This window comes from Lipotes vexillifer, unplaced genomic scaffold (assembly GCF_000442215.2).
Source record: "Lipotes vexillifer unplaced genomic scaffold, Lipotes_vexillifer_v1.1 scaffold2106, whole genome shotgun sequence".
NCBI classification, from domain to species: domain Eukaryota; kingdom Metazoa; phylum Chordata; class Mammalia; order Artiodactyla; family Lipotidae; genus Lipotes; species Lipotes vexillifer.
The window spans coordinates 563,557-583,132 of record NW_006775310.1 but is presented as its reverse complement, the minus strand read 5'-3'; the positions used below and the strand labels follow the sequence as shown (position 1 = coordinate 583,132).

At 40.5% G+C, this 19,576-nt stretch overlaps 1 protein-coding gene across 1 annotated transcript in view; it reads left to right on the top strand.

Annotated features, from left to right (window-relative positions):
- The window catches only part of BRCA1 (BRCA1 DNA repair associated), a 61,413-nt gene that overhangs the window by 40,550 nt on the left and 1,287 nt on the right, over nt 1-19,576 (top strand). Inside the window, exons 11-19 of the mRNA XM_007449887.1 lie at nt 1,124-1,250; nt 2,883-3,070; nt 5,114-5,424; nt 7,703-7,790; nt 10,192-10,269; nt 10,762-10,802; nt 13,350-13,433; nt 17,671-17,725; nt 19,280-19,353. Coding sequence (XP_007449949.1) covers nt 1,124-1,250; nt 2,883-3,070; nt 5,114-5,424; nt 7,703-7,790; nt 10,192-10,269; nt 10,762-10,802; nt 13,350-13,433; nt 17,671-17,725; nt 19,280-19,353 — 1,046 coding nt within the window. The remainder of the gene's footprint in view (nt 1-1,123; nt 1,251-2,882; nt 3,071-5,113; nt 5,425-7,702; nt 7,791-10,191; nt 10,270-10,761; nt 10,803-13,349; nt 13,434-17,670; nt 17,726-19,279; nt 19,354-19,576) is intronic.

Sequence of the window (19,576 nt, the reverse complement as noted above, 5' to 3'; positions counted from 1 at the left end):
CCCTGGGACATTTGTTTTTTTTTTGGTGTTTTTTTTTTTCTTTGCGGTGCGCGGGCCTCTCACTGTTGTGGCCTCTGCCGTGGCGGAGCACAGGCTCCGGACGCGCAGGCTCAGCGGCCATGGCTCACGGGCCCAGCCGCTCCGCGGCACGTGGGATCTTCCCGGACCGGGGCACGAACCTGTGTCCCCTGCATCGGCAGGCGGACTCTCAACCACTGCGCCACCAGGGAAGCCCGACGTGGGCATTCTTCATAAACATTTCTCAGACTTTATCCCGTCTCTGTTTCACAAAGATGTCTAGCTGGAATAAATGCACAGTGTTCGGCACCTCCCGATACCAGGCGTGGTAGAGCTCACGCAGCCTTCGCTTAGCCTCGTTCATGTCCTGATTGAAAATGGGCTTCACCGAGGTGCTGGCTGCAGCAGCAGCCGGGCGGAGGCCACTCATCTTGCTAAAGCCCTATGCAGTCTTTGATGTGGAGGCAATAGGGATGGAAAAGGGAGTGTGCTTTGTGCTTTCCAGTACTTTCTCTTCCCTATTGTCTGAGGTGATTTGAGTATAATTTAGTTTGCTGCAGAGATAAAAATTCATTTCCTATTCTTATGTCCTTATCATTCAGGGCCAAAAAATATAAATATATTATTTTTTCAGCCTTGTCTCAGCTGGGTATCTTTATTTACCCAGTTTTAAAGTGTTCCTTTTATTGTTATTATTTTTTAGTCATTGAGTTCCATTTGGTGCTGTATCACTTGTGTTTATAGAATTCTGTCTGATATACCTGTTTAAAAACCAGTCTGATTGGGACTTCCCTGATGGTGCAGTGGTTAAGAATTCGCCTGCCAATGCAAGGGACATGAGTTCAAGCCCTGGGTGGGAAGATCCCACATTCTGCAGAGCAACTAGGCCCGGGTGCCACAGCTACCGAGCCTGTGCCGCAACTAGAGAAAGCACAGCAACAAAGACCCAACTCAGCCAAAAATAAATTAATTAATTATTTTTTAAAAAAACAATTTGATTGTCACAGATTGCTACTTTTGAAAAAAATTGATATTCTCACCTGAATTATCACCATCAGGACAAAGCAGTAAAGTAGATTTCTTTGTTTTCTCATTCCATTTAAAGCAGTATTAACTTCAGAGAAAAGTAGTGAATATCCTATAAGCCAGAATCCAGAAAGCCTTTCTGCTGACAAGTTTCAAGTATCTCCGGATACTTCCACCAGTAAAAATAAAGAACCAGGAATGGAAAGGTAAGAAGTAATAAATGTCAAGTTTGGTAGCTAAGTAACACCTGTACTTACATTAAACTTTTAGTGTTAATTTTTTTTTCACCATACTTTCTCTAGTTTTTTGTACACAGACATATCTAACTTCTCATTGCCCTAGGACACTTCTTTTGTTTAATTGTATGTAGGCTCTTTGGACCTGTACAAGGCATGAGCTACAACATGAGAAATGCACAGTAGATCTGTCCCTTTTCAAGGTCAGAATAAAATACAGAACTAAAACCTCAACAGGCCTGGAGGCTGATGGTAGACTTCTCCAAGGCCACCCTTGCCCTAATTGAAGTTTTTGCCTTCCTAGAAAAAGTTTAGCTATCGATTTACCCCAGTAAATATTCAGAATATCTTCCAGGGATGTTGTTCACATCACTATTGATATAAGACTATAACACTTTATAGTTTTAAAAATACTTTATCTACTTCTTCATTTGATCTTTATAAAAACACAGTGAAAGTAAAAGGACAAGTTCTGGACTATTATTCCAAATTGCTAGTTCAGGATAGAGTCTCAGAACTGATAGAGTCACACATCTCATGACTCTAGAAAGGAAAAAGAATTCATATTTATTGTGTTTCTACCAAGTGTATGTATATTTTCACTTATCTCTCTGGAAATAGTGACAAGCTGTCAATAATCTAATCACACCATCTTTTCCAAGTGTCTTGGATTGGACTGAGGATATATTTTTGAGGCTGTGATAATGGCCTGATGGCTGTGATAGAGAATGAAAAGACTTGACCTCCATAGGCCCTAAACCCATGATTTGAGGTAATGACCTCACTGCTGTGCTTTGACCGATTGAGCTAACCACCTGTTTAATATTCAGGTGAAATACTCTTCCTCTTCGCCCACCCCAGTATACCCTATAGAGACTTCTATTAAAAAACCTACACATTGATTGAACTTCCTCTACTAGACTGCTTGAGGAACAGGTCAGGTCTTGCTCATCTTTAATCCGTGGAGCCTAGCTTTAGTGCCTGACTCATACTAAATATCCAATAATTGTTTGAATCAGTTATCTGATCTCTGAGGTCCTTTAAATCTGTTGATAAGTATCGTATTCAGCAAAGTTCTAAACACCTGAAAGAGTAGAGGAATTACTGTGTGCATATGCTCTTCTAACAATATATTATAGCTAGCTTTTACTTTTAGAATGACTTTGGACATTGAAAAGGTAGGAGGTAGGGATGATTCTATGAATTCTGCTAACATTGGGTAGAAAGAATGAGTGTAGCAATTTCAAAATTAATCAACTTATTTTCATGAGAGAGCTGATTCTCATACATTCATTTGAAATAGTGTATAGAATTTGAGTGAGTGGTAGTGGATAATTTGGTGAAATTTGCTGACATGCTTTTAAATAGCTAGGAGATGTACTGCCTCAGGCCAGACCCTAAGGAGAGATGTTATATGTCAGCTCTGACATGTTGGCAGACATCGTGAATCCAGACTCCTAACCATCTCTTGTGTTCTCTCTTGCTAGTCATTCCCGATCTCTGATAGTGAGCTCTTTCACTTATGCCTTGGCTGCCTGGGAAGTATGATTAGTCTTTTCACAAGCTACAGTGATGGTTTTCTCCTTTCATCCTTTTTTCTAGGTCTTCCCCTTCTAAATCGCAGTTGTCAGATAATAGTTGGTATATGCACAGCCACTCAAGGAGTCTTCAGAACAGAAACTGCCCACCTCAAAAGGAGCTTGAGGTTGTTGATGTGGAGGAGCAACAGCTGACAGAGTCTGAGGCCCAGGATTTAATGGAGCAGTCTTCTTTGCCAAGACAAGATCTAGGTAATATTTTATCTGCTCTGATGGAGAAAACACTTTTATTTTACTCTTAACCTAAAGATATTCTGATGAATCAGCTTTCAAATGTGGTAGTCTATCATGAATGCATCTGTTATACTTAAACCCATTAGAAAAATAGCTTGAATGTTAATCCAAGTTGAACATTATTGCCGCTGTTAATTGGTCTATATTGGTTTAACTCTTAACAGTTTTGAGGATGGGAGAGTCTTGGTGCTCTCTAAGTATTTTACTTCAACTGTTAGATGAGAGTTCTAGGGCCCTAGGGTAAAGTTTTAGGCTTGTCCTTTATTGAAAAATGAGTCAGATCTCTAAAGTAAGCTCTTGTTTTATGAATTAATGAATATAAATTGCTATATATTTTATGCCTTATAAATCACTATAACTGAATAGTGTGTTTTATGGCTTTAAATCAAGGTTTTAATCAGTAAAGAAAGTTTTAAATTAATCCTGAAAAACACATTATCATAAAAGGTGCTCTTAGACAACTAAATGTTTTTGGCCATGTTCACTAGGGTCATTTTAGGAATCTCACACTTTCTACTTAGCTGTGCTTACTTGCTGATGGAGTGACATTTTCTGAAATGTTTCAGGGATGGTCTGTTTTTAATTTGGTAATGATATCTGATGATTTATTAAGTGAAAAAGTTAATGATATCATCATGGATGAAGAAACAAAAATCATTTTGATTGTATTTAGTCACCTATTTGTATTTGGTATTTTTTTTTAAAGTTTCAGTGATATAGGAAGTGCCAAAATATTCACAAGCAGCCCAAAGATTAAAGTATACATTTGAGTATAACTGAATCACTTTGCTGTACACCTGAAACTAACACAACGTTGTAAATCAACTATACTCCAATATAAAATAAAAATTTTTTTAAAAAGTATACATTTGAGTATAACTGAATCACTTTGCTGTACACCTGAAACTAACACAACGTTGTAAATCAACTATACTCCAATATAAAATAAAAATTTTTTTAAGAAGTATACATTTGAATCAAAACCATCCCCTAAGAACTAAACTGATAAATGACAGAAATTATAGAAAGCAGGCTTTCTTATAATATTGCATTTAATATCTAAGATGCAAACACATTTCATGTTAAAACTGAAATAGGGTAGCATCTTAAAAATCAATGGTATCTTTTTTTAATTTTTAATTTTGGTAAAAAAACATAAAATTTACCTCAACCATTTTTAAGAGCTCAGTAATGTTATACTCCCATTATTGTGCAATAGATCTCTAAAATTTGTTGATCCTGTAAAATTCTGTACCCATTAAATAGCAACTCCCCATTTCCCCCTCCCCCTATCCCCTGGGAGTCAGCATTCTACTTTCTAAGAGTTTAGATACTCTAGATAACTCATGTAAGTGGAATCATGCAGTATTTGTCCTTTTGTGACTGACTTTTTTCATATAGCATACTGTCCTCAAGGTTCATCCAAGTTGGTAGCTTTTTTAAAACCATTGTGTGTGTAGATAGATATAGATATATACATATCTCACATTTTCTTCATCCATTTATCCAATGATAGACATTTGGGTTGCCTCCACCTCTTGGCTATTGTGAATAATGCTACAACAAACATGAGTGTGTGCATTTCTCCATTTTATTGTAATTAAATGTAATAGGTGAAGAGTAGTTCATTGGAATGGATGTGGCATAATTTATTTAATCTCATTGTACATTTAGTTTGTTTCTAAAACCTTACTGTTATAAACAATGTTGCAGTGAACATTCCTATGACACTTTTACAGACCTCTTTTATGTCCTTAGGTTACATTTCTAAAACTAGAATTGTTGACTGCCAAGTATAAACACACAAGGCTGTTGCTACATAGTACCAAATTTCCTTTAGAAAAGTTAAGCTGCTTTGCACATCTACCAACCATGTTATTAATGTACCCATTTTTCTCTTAACCTAACTTAATCTGTCTTTTTAATTTTTAGCGGAGACTAGATGTTATAATTCAAAATTCACTGTCATATATATTAAATTTCTTTCCTCATTCCTTTCAGAGGGAACCCCTTACCTAGAATCTGGAATCAGCCTCTTCTCTGATGACCCTGAGTCTGATCCCTCTAAAGACAGAGCCCCAGAGCCAGCTCATGTTTTCAGCATGCCACCCTCAGCCTCTGCACTGAAATTACCCCAATTTCAAGTAGAAGAATCTGCCAGGAGTCCGGCTGCAGCTCATACTACTAATACTGCAGGGTATAATGTGTGGGAAGAAAGTGTGAGCAGGGAGAAGCCAGAGTTGATACCTTCAACACAAAGAGGCAACAAAAGAATTTCTATGGTGGCATCAGGCTTGACCCCAAAAGAATTTGTGAGTGTATCCATATGTATTTCCCTAATGACTGAGCCTTCATTAACATACCGCAATGGCTTTAAATGGGTACTAGCTGTGAGTAACCTATAGGAAGATATCTGGCAAACAAGCTCATTACTATGTAATTTAATTTACGTTACTAATTTCTGAAAACTTATACCTAGATAAAGCTATAGCATGGATTATTTTGTATGTATTTAGTAAAGGAAATAATTATTAAATATTAGCAGAAAGGTTATGGTTTTGAGTATAATACAGAGCTTTTTAATTTTAATTTTCTTTCTATCTAAAAAAGCAAGGAGGTATAGCTCTACTCCCCAGAAGGCATCTTTTCCCCACCTTTGTTCACATCTGAGTGAACTTGCCAGCATGATTAACTAAATTTAAACTGGTTCCAAGTACATGGCCAGATAGTGGCATTTCTCCAGTATTTATTTATCTTTATCCTGGCTTGTAACACTGTTATCCAGTAGCTTGCCCTGTCAGTTCTACCCTACAATAACCCATTCCTGTTAGGATTTTAACATCTCCTGCTAGAAACAGGAGTTGTTTTGTGCTGTGGAAAAATACCCATTAAAATATTAAGACCACTGAAACTTTGTTTCTACTTGGATTGAGCATAGATTTCAGACATCATAGGAAATTTATCTCCCCTTAATTAATCACCACTAATTAATCATTAATTGAGTGAAGATTTCTTTAAAACCATGATAACACACCAGAGTATCAAACAGATTCAATAGTGGATGCTATTTATTGCACACTGAGAAATGATTCAGTCATTCTTAAGTATCTTTCTTAATATATCCTTCCTGGAATAGAAACCATTTCTCATCCTAGCTTCTCTATAGGTTAGCAGCTCAGCATGACCTCTGTGACCAGATGTGTCCCACTACTAAAAGGGCAAAGTAAGCTTTGTCTGCCCTAGTAGATACAATGAATAAATTCTCATCAATAATGCCAGAATTCTCATCTCACAACCATGTGCCCAGAACAGCTATTTGCTCTAAAAATTCATACCTATGTCTGTTTATACTGCTCTTGATCTTTTGCCAACACATCTAAAATTCCCATTTATTCACTGAAAATTAGCATTCCTTATTCCTTTGTTTTGTGAGATCAGCTTTTCCGAGAAGGCTAAAATGATCTAATCTTTCTTGCCATGGGCAATCCTGAACTGCAAATGAGACTTTAAGTGGCTTGGGTACATATTGTCTCTAAACAAGCAAAGAAGAAAACTTTCAGCTCTATTCAGACTTGCCGAAGTGTGGTAAATTTATTATGAAAGCTGCTGACTGTATTATGCATGATTAATTCCGAAGCCCATATTAAGATGATCTTTTCAGCAGTTGCTCTTCTAACTGAACGCCGGTTCAAGGCTGGGATTTCAGCAATTAATCAGTTCAGAATTGCTAATGATCCTGGCAAAGGGCAGTGGCAAAAGGGGGAGGGTGTCATTAGCTTCTCCAGCTTGCCTTTTTCAGTGCCCTGTGGCAGTATGGACACAGCCCACCCTCCATTGCAATCCCGTGGGGCACATAAATACTGGCGTGGGTGTTGATGACTAGTAAATGATGGAAATACTGGCGTGGGTGGTGATGGCTAGTAAATGATGGCCCTTGGTAAACAAAGTTATTTACCAAGCAGTAGCTGCTGATTATGTCAAATGTGTCTATAATGGATCTGGTTAATTTCTTTTACTGCCTGTTGATTTTTATTTGGTTGATAGATAATAGCTAGAAGGCTCTAGATTTCTTTTGAGAAGAATATGAGTCTCTTCCAATCCTTCTCCTTAAGAGGAATTGATAGTTTTTGTACTGACCTTTAGAAGCATCTCGACTTGAACGTTTTAAAACTGTCAGCAGGTTGAACCTAGTTCTTAAGCCACATATCAGAGCATAACTTTCTGTATAGGCAAGTTACCTCTCAGCTTATAAAGTGTAGGCTGATAAATCTAAATTATAGTATAGTAGGGTGTCACTCTGCAAGGAAACTGTCTTAGGGAATCAAGTGATATCTGTTATTAAAAGGAAAATTAATATTATTTTGAATCCTTGGTTATAATTCCATGCCTGTTAGCACAGACTATTTTAGAGTTTCTTCCTCTGATTTGTACATAATTTTTATTAAATTACTATTTATTTTGAAACTTCATATTAGAATAAAAAGGATGTACCTTTTGTGAGAAAAATGGAGGTTCAAAGCTGGGATAACTAATACTCAAGCTGTGTTCTAGATGTAATTTATTATAATGTGATATTTGATTTGATTTCAGGTGCTTGTGCACAAGTTTGCCAGAAAACATCACATCACTTTAACTAATCTAATTACTGAAGAGACTACTCATGTCATTATGAAAACAGGTACACCAAGAACCTTTACAGAATATGCTGCATCTGTTGCATAAAACTACATGAAGAAATGGGCATGTTTGTTAAGCATGGCATGGGTGACCGTCTTCCAATAGTCAATCAGTTATTGCTTGATGAAAGAAAAATAATAGTTTTGCTATTTCCTGACCCCCTTTTATTTTGGGTTAAGATTGGAGAGTGGTGAGCCAGAATGATGAATCACTTCTCCTAGTCCGCCCTGCTTGGACTACACTGTGTGAAGGCTTTCTGGGAAGGCAGAGCCCGAGTCCTGGAGGAACAAATGGGGCAGAGAGGGGAATGAGCAGAAGTGAGTCTTCACACAAAATCTGGGTGGTTGGAAACCCTAGCTAGCTCCATGACCTCACTCCACTCCAACACCTAGTTTGAGTGTGGTTGAGAGTTTTACAGGAAACAAGTCCGGTTATCAGCTCTGAGATAGCCTAGCATATGAAAAAGAAAAAAGTGAAGGGAAAAATTCCCCTTCCCCTTTTTAAATCTTAAGTATGACTTGTGTGATGACAAGGGAGACCTTGAAGGCTTTTAGTTGACTGTAAGCTAAATCTGAGTAAACATTTCAGGACTGCTAACAAAGCTCATTTGAAATTGGGCCTTATTGATACAAGCCTAATGTCCAGAGCAAGTGAGATGACGATCCCGACACCCCACCCCACCGGCACCGGAGCGAACACCTGGAAGTTGTGTGCTCTGTTTTGAGCACCATGCTTTCTTTTCATGCTGGTCCCTGACAACTGGAGAGTGTTTATCCAGAGGTAGATGAAGAGAATGGGGAAAAGGAATTCAAAGCAATGTCATTTGAAGGACAAATGAAGGAATGGGAAGACTTAAGGGAACAAGACAAGTGTCTTGAAATATCTGAAGAGTTGTTATCTGGAGGAGGAGTTAGGTTCACTCATGAGCTCCAGAAAGCAAAGACTGGTGCCTATGGCACACAGAAGATGCAGATTGAAGCTCAACTCTTAAAACCTTCCTAACAAAATGGACTCTCTGGTCCTCTCCAGGGTGTTTCTGTTATAAGCTGAAGGTTCTTGAGCATAGGGTCCAGACTCCTTGGCAGGGACATGCTGTCTTAGAACTTCTAAGAGCTTAGGTTTCTACTGTGTAAAGATCATACTACAGGGTCAGAGGATAATGCTCACAGGAATCCGATGCCAAAACAAGTTACCATGAACTAAACTGTTTTAGAGATGAATGTCATTAAACTTGAATATATCTTAAGCTATGGGTTTGGATCAAGGCTGCTGATAGGTGAAAAGGAAACTTTAAAATGCAAACTAAATCTAAAGTAGTTCAGTGTTTAAACTCAAAGGCAATACATTTGCTACTTTTAAACTAAAAATGAGCTAAGATTTCTGAGTTTAAAGCATATTATTAAGTCAACCTTCACAACAGTTAAACAGAAAGCTTTAAAAATTGTGAAGAGGGGCTTCCCTGGTGGCGTAGTGGTTGAGAGTCCGCCTTGCCGATGCAGGGGACACAGGCTCGTGCCCCGGTCTGGGAGAATCCCACATGCCACGGAGCGGCTGGGCCCGTGAGCCATGGCCGCTGAGCCTGGGTGTCCGGAGCCTGTGCTTTGCAACGGGAGAGGCCACGGCAGTGAGAGGCCCACATACCGCAAAAAAAAAAAATTGTGAAGAAAGAGAAAAGATTTTTTTTAATTTGTGAAGAATTCGGTTAGGGAGAATGGCTGTTGCTACTACTGGCAGATGGCCTGCTGTGTTGAGGATTTAGTTAAATACATTTCTGCTGTTTAAAACTAAATGTTGTTTCCTGAGTTTGCTTAGTCTTCAAACAGGCCTTTAAAACACTAAAAAATAAGCAGAAGTGATTCTTCAGCTACTGCTTTCTGAAATACGTTGAAAAGAGAAAAACTATGAAAATACTATATTTTTCTGCCTTGCAGGGGAATTAAGAATTGGGGGTTAGGATTCCCTAAGTAGAAGTTCTGGGGGTGAAAATTCATCATTGACATTTCAAATTTAGGATTTCAACAGTACTGTTTTCTTTTCCTTTCACATATCGTCATCCAGTAAAATAGATCTTCCCTGTCCATGTGTATCAATACTACCGACATAGGTAATTCCCTGAGCACACTGACAGACATCTTTAGCTGGCCTTGGCATCTAGAAGATAGGGCAGACATTTCCTGTGGTCTTAACTTCACATCAGCCTTCTCCAGACTTCCAAAGATCCACACCTGCTGGTTAGAATTAGGGGTGCTTCCAGCCTCTGAGTCTATCACCAGGGGTGTTGGAATCATCAATCCAGATTGATCTCAAGTAGCATAAGGAGCTGGGGCACTTTAGCTTCTTATGGCAGCCCTTCCTGGTTTTGTTTTCAACTTCTAATCCTTTGGATGTTTTCCACTCTGCAGATGCTGAGTTTGTGTGTGAACGGACACTGAAATATTTTCTGGGAATTGCAGGAGGAAAATGGGTAGTTAGCTATTTTTGTAAGTACCATATAATTTCTCCCCTCCTCCCTTTAACACCTCAGAATTGCATTTTGACACCTAACATTTTAACACCTAAGATTTTTGCTGATGCTGAATCTGAATTACGAAAAGGTCTTTAGTGGTAACACTAAACTAGCTTTATCTTTAATGCATAGCTCTTTGTTCAGATAGCTGGTGATGTGGGGGAAAATGTATTTCTTTTTATAACTAACAGGACCTAATCTGCTGCTGGTAATGTTAGCATATGAACTAGGGATTTATTTAATTGTAGGCAGAAATCCATGTGCAGCAGGCACTTTTATAATGTTTAAATTAAGCATCAGTGGTGTCTCCAGAAGGAAATGTATTAAGGAGCTGTGGCTTTATAGAGAGAGGACCTCTATTCAGTGTTATTTCTCCCACACTCTTATGTGAATCACTTCACCATCTACCCCCATGAAAGGAGGTCTTCTGCTCTTGTGTGACCTGTCTTTTCTGTGATCTCTTTAGGGGTGACCCAGTCTATTAAAGAAAGAAAGATGCTGGATGAGGTAGGTACTCTGTTTTACAAACTAATCAGAAAGACTTGGTGCCATTGAGTCATACTGAGTCACAAAAATTTATCTGCTTCCTGCCTTGCACTACTTTCTGAAGATTTTCCTTGATGATGTGGATCATCAAGAGTTATGTGAACAGGGACTTCCCGGGTGGTCCAGTGGTTAAGGATCCACCTTCCAGTACAGGGGATGCAGGTTTGATCCCTGGTTGGGGAACTAAGATCCCACATGCAGTGGGGCAACTAAGCCTGTGTGCTGCAACTAGTGAGCCTGAGCGCCACAACTAGAGAGAAACAGGCCCACCTAAATCTTACATGCATACACCTTTGTAGAAAACTCACAGTTGAAAAGAATCCTTCATATTAATATGCAAATGTATCTGTTTAGAAATCCGATTCCTTCATAGAGATTTTATTTTACTCTTTGATACTGAGAACAGTGAGAGGTAAATAAGATAGAGCGTAGGAGGAGGAATAATTTTAGAACAGCCATCTTAGAGCTGCTGGTGACAACAGATCAGGCAAAATAAAATTAGCGAAAGCAGTTTTAAACTATTATGCACTATTCAGCATATTCATAATTAATTAATTGATGTTTCTGTTGGTTTTAACTTTCATTCAGTGACTTATATTATTGGGAACCTACTATGTGCTGGGCACCAGGGATACAGCAGTAAATAAGACTGATAGGTCCCTGCTGTGGTGGGATTCATGTTCTGTGGAGAGGAGTTGCATTATAAATAAAGATGTGTTTAAAATACCAGTAAACACTATAAAGAAATACACAGAACAACAGACTGGCCATTGACTGGGGACAGAGGTTGACTATTTAGGTAAGGAGACCCAAGAAGGCTTTCTGAAAAGCTTGAGCTGAGACCTAAAAGACAAGAAAGAATTGGCCTTGAAAAATGTAGGGGGCTTCCCTGGTGGCTCAATGGTTGAGAGTCCGCCTGCCAATGCAGGGGACACGGGTTCAAGCCCTGGTCCGGGAAGATCCCACATGCTGCGGATCAACTGAGCCCGTGCGCCACAACTACTGAGCCCGCACGCCTAAAGCCCATGCTCCACAACAAGAGAAGCCACCGCAATGAAGAGTAGCCCCTGCTCTCCGCAACTAGAGAAAGCCCGCATGCAGCAACAAAGACCCAATGCAGCCAAAAATAAAATAAATAAATAAACAAAAATAATAAATAAATTTTTTTAAAAACAAACAAAAAAAGAAAAATGTAGGGAACAAATGTTATAGGCAGAATAGCAGCAAGCATAAAGGTCTTAAGATGGGAATGAGCTTGGTTTATTAAAGAAAAACAGGCCAGTATAGCTGGAGAGTTGTAATTGGTGAATCATATGTAGGCAGCAGAGGTTAGACAAGGGGTTGGAGAAGGTCATAGACAAGGGCCAGATTAGGTAGGATTTGGTGTAAGTCGTGGTAAGGAATTTGAATTTTATTCATAGGGTAATGTGACCTGGAGATGGTAAGAAGAGTTTGGTTTGAGATGTTTGGAAGATAGGACTTACTAATAGGTTAAATTGGAAGATGAGGTAAAGACAGGAATTGGGGTAACGCTTAGATTTTTGGCCTGAACAATGAAGTGGATGTTAGTGATGTTAATTAGATAAGGAAGACATGGGGGAGGAGCATCCTGGGAGGCCAGGGAGCAGGAGGCAGGAGCAGAATCAAGAGCTCTGTTTTAGGTACATGGATTTGGGGATTTATGTGAGAGCTCCGGGTAGAGAGGTTAGTAGGCACAGGGGTACAATCAGGACTATAAATTTGAGGGTCATCTTCATTAAATAGATGACATGTTTATCACTAGACTCTTCTCACTCACGTGACTAGGAAATATTAAGAGCTCTTTCACCTAATAACAACCTGTGGTTATACCCATGACTTTATTATTCTTCATAATTCTCTTGGCAACAGATGTGGTCTCCCCTGCAATCTGAGTTTCAGTAAGAATTGTTTCTAAGCATTCTTCCCCAGAATTCTCTCCAAACCTCTAACCTCCCTAATCTTATTATTCTTTATTCCCCCAGCCTTGACTAGTCCAAATAGTTGATTATGAAAAGCCTCTTACTTTCTTCAGTATTAAATGTATATTTTATTATATTGGTTTCATTAACTGTAAATCTCTCAATGGAAATCTGAGAAGCCCTTATTTCTTTAGGTGGTAATACACATTGATTTAAGAGATCAGGAATTCTCCAGTTATCTTTATAACAGCACAGTATTAGCAGTTTAAATGCTAAGTGAATGTTCTGAGAGGAGATAGATGTTGCAAATTAAAATATGTTAAGTCCCAGTGAGGTCAAAAGCCAATTGTTAGTTTCTGCCCACAAAGATTTGCTTCAGTGAATTGATTTCAGCAGCTGAGATGCTGGTCATTTCATGCAGTCCACCAGAAAAGATGATTTTGGGGGAGGTAGGGTTCAAAACTGCCTGGCAATATTTGATTCCTTAAATATGACATATCTCCTCTGTTTCCATTGAAGGAGGCTTCTCTTTCTCTGACCCCTGTGGTTTGGGCTTGGTTTCTTTCAGCATGATTTTGAAGTCAGAGGCGATGTTGTCAATGGAAGAAACCATCAAGGCCCAAAGCGAGCAAGAGAATCCCAGGACAGGAACGTAAAGCATGGAAGAAACCATCAAGGCCCAAAGCGAGCAAGAGAATCCCAGGACAGGAAGGTAAAGCCCTCCTCCCCCATGTTGGCAAAAAACCTACCCACCCCTCTGCATTCCTGCCCACTTCGTGGAGATGGTCTCATTCATCTTGTAAGGGGCCTTACAAGATGGCCCCTTACACTGCTAGAATACCAAGTAGGTGCATTCATATAGGTTTTTTTAGTTCTTCTGGCCCAGCAGAGTAAATAAGTACAGTCATTCCTCAGTACCCTTGAGGGATTGGTACCAGGACCCCCTGCAGATACCAAAATCCAAAGATGCTCAGGTCCCTTTTATAAAATGGTATAGCATTTGCATGTAACATCCTCCTATATACTTTAAATCAACTCTAGATTACTTCTAAGACCTAGTACAGTATAAATGCTATGTAAATAGTTGCCAAAAAGCAGATTCAAGTTTTGATTTTTGGAACTTTCTGGAAGAAAAATTTTTTTTTCAAATATTTTCCATTGGCAGTTTAGTTGAATCTGCGGATGCGGAACTTGTTGGATACAGTAGGCCAGTGGGCCAACTCTATTATCCGATTTATGAATGAGGGAGCTTAGAGGTTTAGAGAAGTTATATAATTTGGGTTTCATTCTAGGGTGCAAATCTTAGCTGATAAATGGCAGAGTTGGGATTTGAGACAGATGTGAATCTAAAACCTTTGCTCTTTCTACTTCACGGTGGTGTCTTCTCTACAGCAGTGTAGTAAGTGCTGTGAGGGGTATGTACCCAGGCTGTCTGTGGAAGCACAGAAGAGAAAGTGATTGATAATCAATAGCTGACATCTGTGTAATGTTCACCATATCCAGGGACTGCTCCAAACACTCGACCCTATCTTAACTAATTAACAATTTTACGGCAACCCTGGGAAGCGTGTACTATAATTATGCCTATTTTATAGATGAGAAAATTAAGGATCAAAGAGGTTGAGTAAATTGCCCAAGCTCACACAGCTAGTTGTGAACCCAACTAGAAGCTGAACCCAACTAGAACCAGTCTCCCTCCAGAATCTGAGCTCTTGATGACAATACCACAGTTTCCTGGCACATTATAGAAGTTTTCACACAGGAGAAAAATTGACTATTCTAACAAATTTACAAATGAAAGACTAGAGGCCCAGGAAGATTCAGTGACTTTCTTCCCCAGATCATACTGTAACAGATGACGTAGCCAAAATTATGTCGTTCTCTCAAGGAGAAATCCGGGCAAGATTTCACACCAGCCTGTCAGGCCTGAGCTGGCTGCTCTTGGGTCACTGGCTGAGTGCTTATGCTCCTGGTCTGCATTTCTTCCTTTTTCAAGTGTGTACCACTGGGCATGTCAGAACATCCACATACGGAGCACCTCCTGTTCCTTTATAGAACTTGAGAGAGAACCAACAGAGATGATTTTCTAAGGAAAACTGCTTTGGGAGATGATCACAAATCAAGCCCTGGAGCTCTGAACCCTTGGGGTCAGCCCACCCTCACCCTCTGAGCCTATCAAGTAACTTCCAGATGCCAAGAAAAGCTGCTGGCCCTGTTTCTCCTTCTGCCTGCACCTGAGGGGAGCTCTGTGTGAGCCAGTCATATGTTTTATTCCACTGGATACAAGGCAGAATCAGCACCAGATTCTTCCCTCCTTGAAAGGAAATTCCAGCATTTGGAGTTTTGCCCTGCATTTGGGGTGGCAATTGTGGAACGTGCCTGGTCAAAGTAGTGTCATTCTGAAGACACCACGTGTCACTGTAGCGTTTTCTTGTGGAAGAGAAATGTATTTGTAGAGGTGAAACTTCAAATTTCTAATCTCATAACTGGACATCCTCATCAGTGAGTGTCAGCCTGGATGTAAAAATTCCTAATCTTGGGCTTCCCTGGTGGCACAGTGGTGAAGAATCTGCTTGCCAGTGCAGGGGACACGGGTTCGAGCCCTGGTCCGGGAAGATCCCACATGCTGGGGAGCAACTGAGCCCGTGCGCCACAACTACTGAGCCTGAGCTCTAGCGCCTACAAGCCACAACTACTGAGCCCACCTGCCACAACTATGGTAGCCCGCATGCCTAGAGCCCATGCCCTGCAACGAGAAGCCACCGCAATGAGAAGCCCGCGCACCACAACGAAGAGTAGCCCCCACTCGCTGCAACCAGAGAAAAGCCCGCACAGCAACGAAGACCCAACGCAGCCAAAAATTAAAAATAAATAAATTTTTAAAATAATTCCTAATCTTTTGTACTTTTTTTTTTTTTTTTTTTTGCGGTCCTTGGGCCTCTCACTGTTGCGGCCTCTCCCATTGTGGAGCACAGGCTCCGGATGCGCAGGCTCAGCAGCCATGGCTCACGGGCCCAGCCGCTCCGCAGCATGTGGGATCTTCCCGGACCGGGGCATGAACCCGCGTCCCCTGCATCGGCAGGCGGACTCCCAACCACTGTGCCACCAGGGAAGCCCCCTTTTGTACTTTTTGTGTCAACATTTGGCTCCAGCTGGCCACCTGGGGAGAACGTTTAGCATTATGAGCATCTAGATTCTGCCAACAGGTTGGAGATGCAGTTTATTCATACATATAGTGAGAATGGCACAGATGGAGGCTGTCACATACAACAGAAACAGACTTGTCCTGTTGTCTGTCCTTGTTCCTCTGAGATTGAAATGGGGTGGTGGCAGTGGTGGGGGGGGGGGCGTTTCCTAAAAGGCCATCATGTGTTTTTAGCTTCCTGATTTTTCTCTACCCCAGTCTCTTGTTTGAAGGGAGGTGAGTTCTAGGCCTAGACAATTTTCATTTTAGTGGAATGGGGAGAAAGAAAAAGGGTCAAGAGAACAAAGGTTACCTAAATGGTATGTATCCAGCCAACTGACACAAATTTAGATATGTTCTTTGAAATGATACCCAAGTCCTTCCCTAAGAATTCGTGCCAAAGCATGTGTAAGAATTTGCCTGTCCAACAGAGTAGCCACCAGCCAGAAAGCTGTTTACATTGTAATTAACTAAAATTAAAATAGGAAGTTTAGTTCCTCACTCACCCTAACCACATTTCAAGTGCTCATTAGCCACATGTGACTCATGGCCACCTTATTAAAGCAAATATAGAATATTTCCACCAAAACAGAAAGTTCTTTTGGACAGTCTGTTGAGCACTCTAAGTGGGAAGAGATACCTGCAAGGTGCAGTGTGATCTGTGGCTCCTGGAAATTAGGCAGTAAGCTCAGTGAGGAGAGGCAGAGCCAGGCTTCCCTTCTAGATTAAAAACGACTTAGGTTGCTGAAGGAACAAGGGCCATTCGTAGAGCAGTGTGAAGGCAGGAACAGATGTTCTGGGACCAGGAGAAAAGGAGCAGGTACACATAAAATAAACATAGACCTCTCTGCCAGTTAGGGTCAGGATTAGTATTGATGTATATATCAAATCTGGATAAACATCAAACTTCAGCTGATAGTTTGAATTTCTTGACATCCAAGCCTTTTATTAAACATAAAGGAGGACCAGTTTTTTTCCTCTTGTCTCTAACGAGAAGTAAAATTACCTGCAGAGGTCATCAGGGAAGAGCCTGGACCTGATTGGTGGCAAGGTGGGATGCCCAGCCCTTGAATGACAAAGAATGACTATAGAGTAGATCAAATACATACACAACATGAAAAAAAGTCTAAAATCCATCAGTGTTTTGGACATTGGGCTGATAGTCTCTGGGAAGTAGCAGCAGAAATTATCAGGTGGTAAAGAAAAGAAAAGGAAAGTTCTTATGATATTGCTTATATGTAGAATCGTAAAAAAAGGGGGGTACAAATGAACTATTTACAAAACAGCAGTAGTCACAGATGTAGAAAACAAACTTACGGTTATCAGGGGGTAAGTCGGGGGAAGGATAAATTGGGAAATTGGAACTGACATATACACACTACTACATATAAAATAGACAGCTACTAAGAACCTGCTGTACAGCCCAGGGAACTCTACTCAATACTCTGTAATGGCCTATATGGGAAAAGAATCTTAAAAAAAAAAAGAGTGGATATCTATAAATGTATAACTGATTCGCTTTGCTGTACACCTGAAACTAACACAACACTGTAAATCAACTATAATCCAAAAAAAATTTAAATTTTCTTTTTAAAAAGGGAAGTTCTTCATTTTTGAGAGTCTCTATATTGCTTTTTATAGAAACCCATATCTTTTATAACTAATGTTTCTTTCTCTCCACCCCTCTGTCCCTGTCTTCTCCCAGATCTTCAAGGGCTTAGAAATCTGTTGCTATGGACCCTTTACCAATATGCCCACAGGTAAGAGACTGGGAGAACTGCCGAATCCAGCACCAGCCTTTCCCCTACGTCATCATCTTAATGGGGGTTCCCTCATATGGGTGAGATATTCCAGAGGTTATTCTATTTCTCTACCACTCATCAGACAAAACTGCACCAAAATATTAGCCCATGGCAAAATAACTAGCCCTGTGCCCCTTCTCAAGAGCTAGAAGGCAGTGAAGAGTTAGAATCTAGGACACAATATATTCTGTGCTCAGTGGGGTAGAGCTGCTCTTACTGCCCTTTGGTCTAAGAAAGGGGGGAAATAATAAGTTAGGGAGAAGATACCTTTTGGGTTTGTAAATGTCAAGAAAGAATTCTGCTCCTCCTAAACCATCTTCATTTGATACAGAGATGAAAGCACAACAGTTGCATAAGCCCTGTGGGCCTGGGGCCCCACATAGGCTCAGAGCAGAGGAAGACTCTTGATGAACATTTTCTAATTAAATTTGACACTGAATGTGATGTTATGTTGAGGAGTGCTATGTGGCTCAGCTCAGAAGTTGTGAGGCACTGAGGCCCTGTGTCTAGATTTGGTTCGTTCTTTTCCAAACAAAGGCTACCCACCTTTGCCTCTGTACCCACTTCTGCCCCCAGGATCAGGTCCTCTTACTCCACCGAAATCAGCCTTGGCATCTGGTCAGGGACAGATGAGTGGCAGCAAGAGAACCTGGCAAAGTCATTTTGCTTCTGTCTTTATTGGTTATTGATTGGGTGTTCATGAAATTTCCAAGTGCCACTCAAAGCTTTCTCAGGGTTTTTGTACTTTGGTATAATGAAAACGAGGGTCTTGCAGCTATCATTTTGGAGGTAAGTTAATTGACCTCGGTTCACTCAGCCAAACAGGAGCACCTCAGCAATCCTCAGAAATGGGCTGATGGTAAGTAAAGAGAACCCAGAGGTGACCAGGAGCCACCCAGTGGTCAGTTCTGCTGCTTTTCCAGGTCCAAGTGGAACATCTCTAAGATCTCTTCTGATTTTTTCAAGTGATTTGATTCCAGCTCAGCATATAGCCTTTCCCCACTGATGTGCTGAGCCTCTATCCAGGATGACTTGTATTTTTTCTTGACTGAATGAATTATCTTCCCATCTCTTGACATTTACAGTAATTACCACCAAGTATGGTGCTGTCAGTGGCTGTGATTATCAATTACCAACACAGAATTAGGCAAGGAAGGAGGGATGGCGGGTAGGTATTTTTTCAGTGTCTTAGCCAGCAGTTTAGCAAATTAATGGAAATGAGATCTTCGATTTTATTTTTTCTTTCTTTCTTTCCAAGTGTTTCATTTGACTTTCAGACCTTATCTACCAAGTGGCCTTATGAGGACTGATAACCAAAGTAGGTAGCATATCCGTAGCAAATTGACTTAGAATTTGTAGTTTAAGGCCTTTCCGTCCCTTTGGAGCAGAGAAACAGGGACTCTCCCACTGAGAAGTCTTGCTGTAAGCCTTCATCCACAGGAGTGTGGGGTAGAGAGCCCAGTTAAATATGTAGATTACTGTGGTGATTTTAGGTCTAAATGTCTTATTTAGATCAACTAGAGTGGATGGTGCATCTGTGTGGGGCTTCTGTGGTGAAGGAGCCCTCATCATTCACCCTCAGCCAGGTAAGTGTTTGGTGCCCTGTTGGCGGAGGACACAATATTCTGTCCTGAGATTGAGCAAGGCAGCACCTTTCAGTCCCTATGAACCCCCCAGTGTAGCCTTAGAAGCCTCACTTCACCCTGACCCTTCTCTGACCACGTACCTGTGCCAGAAGACTCCATCTGTAAGGGATAAGTAAGGACTTGAGAGCTACAAATACTAAACAGACCCAGGGAAGGCTCTTTC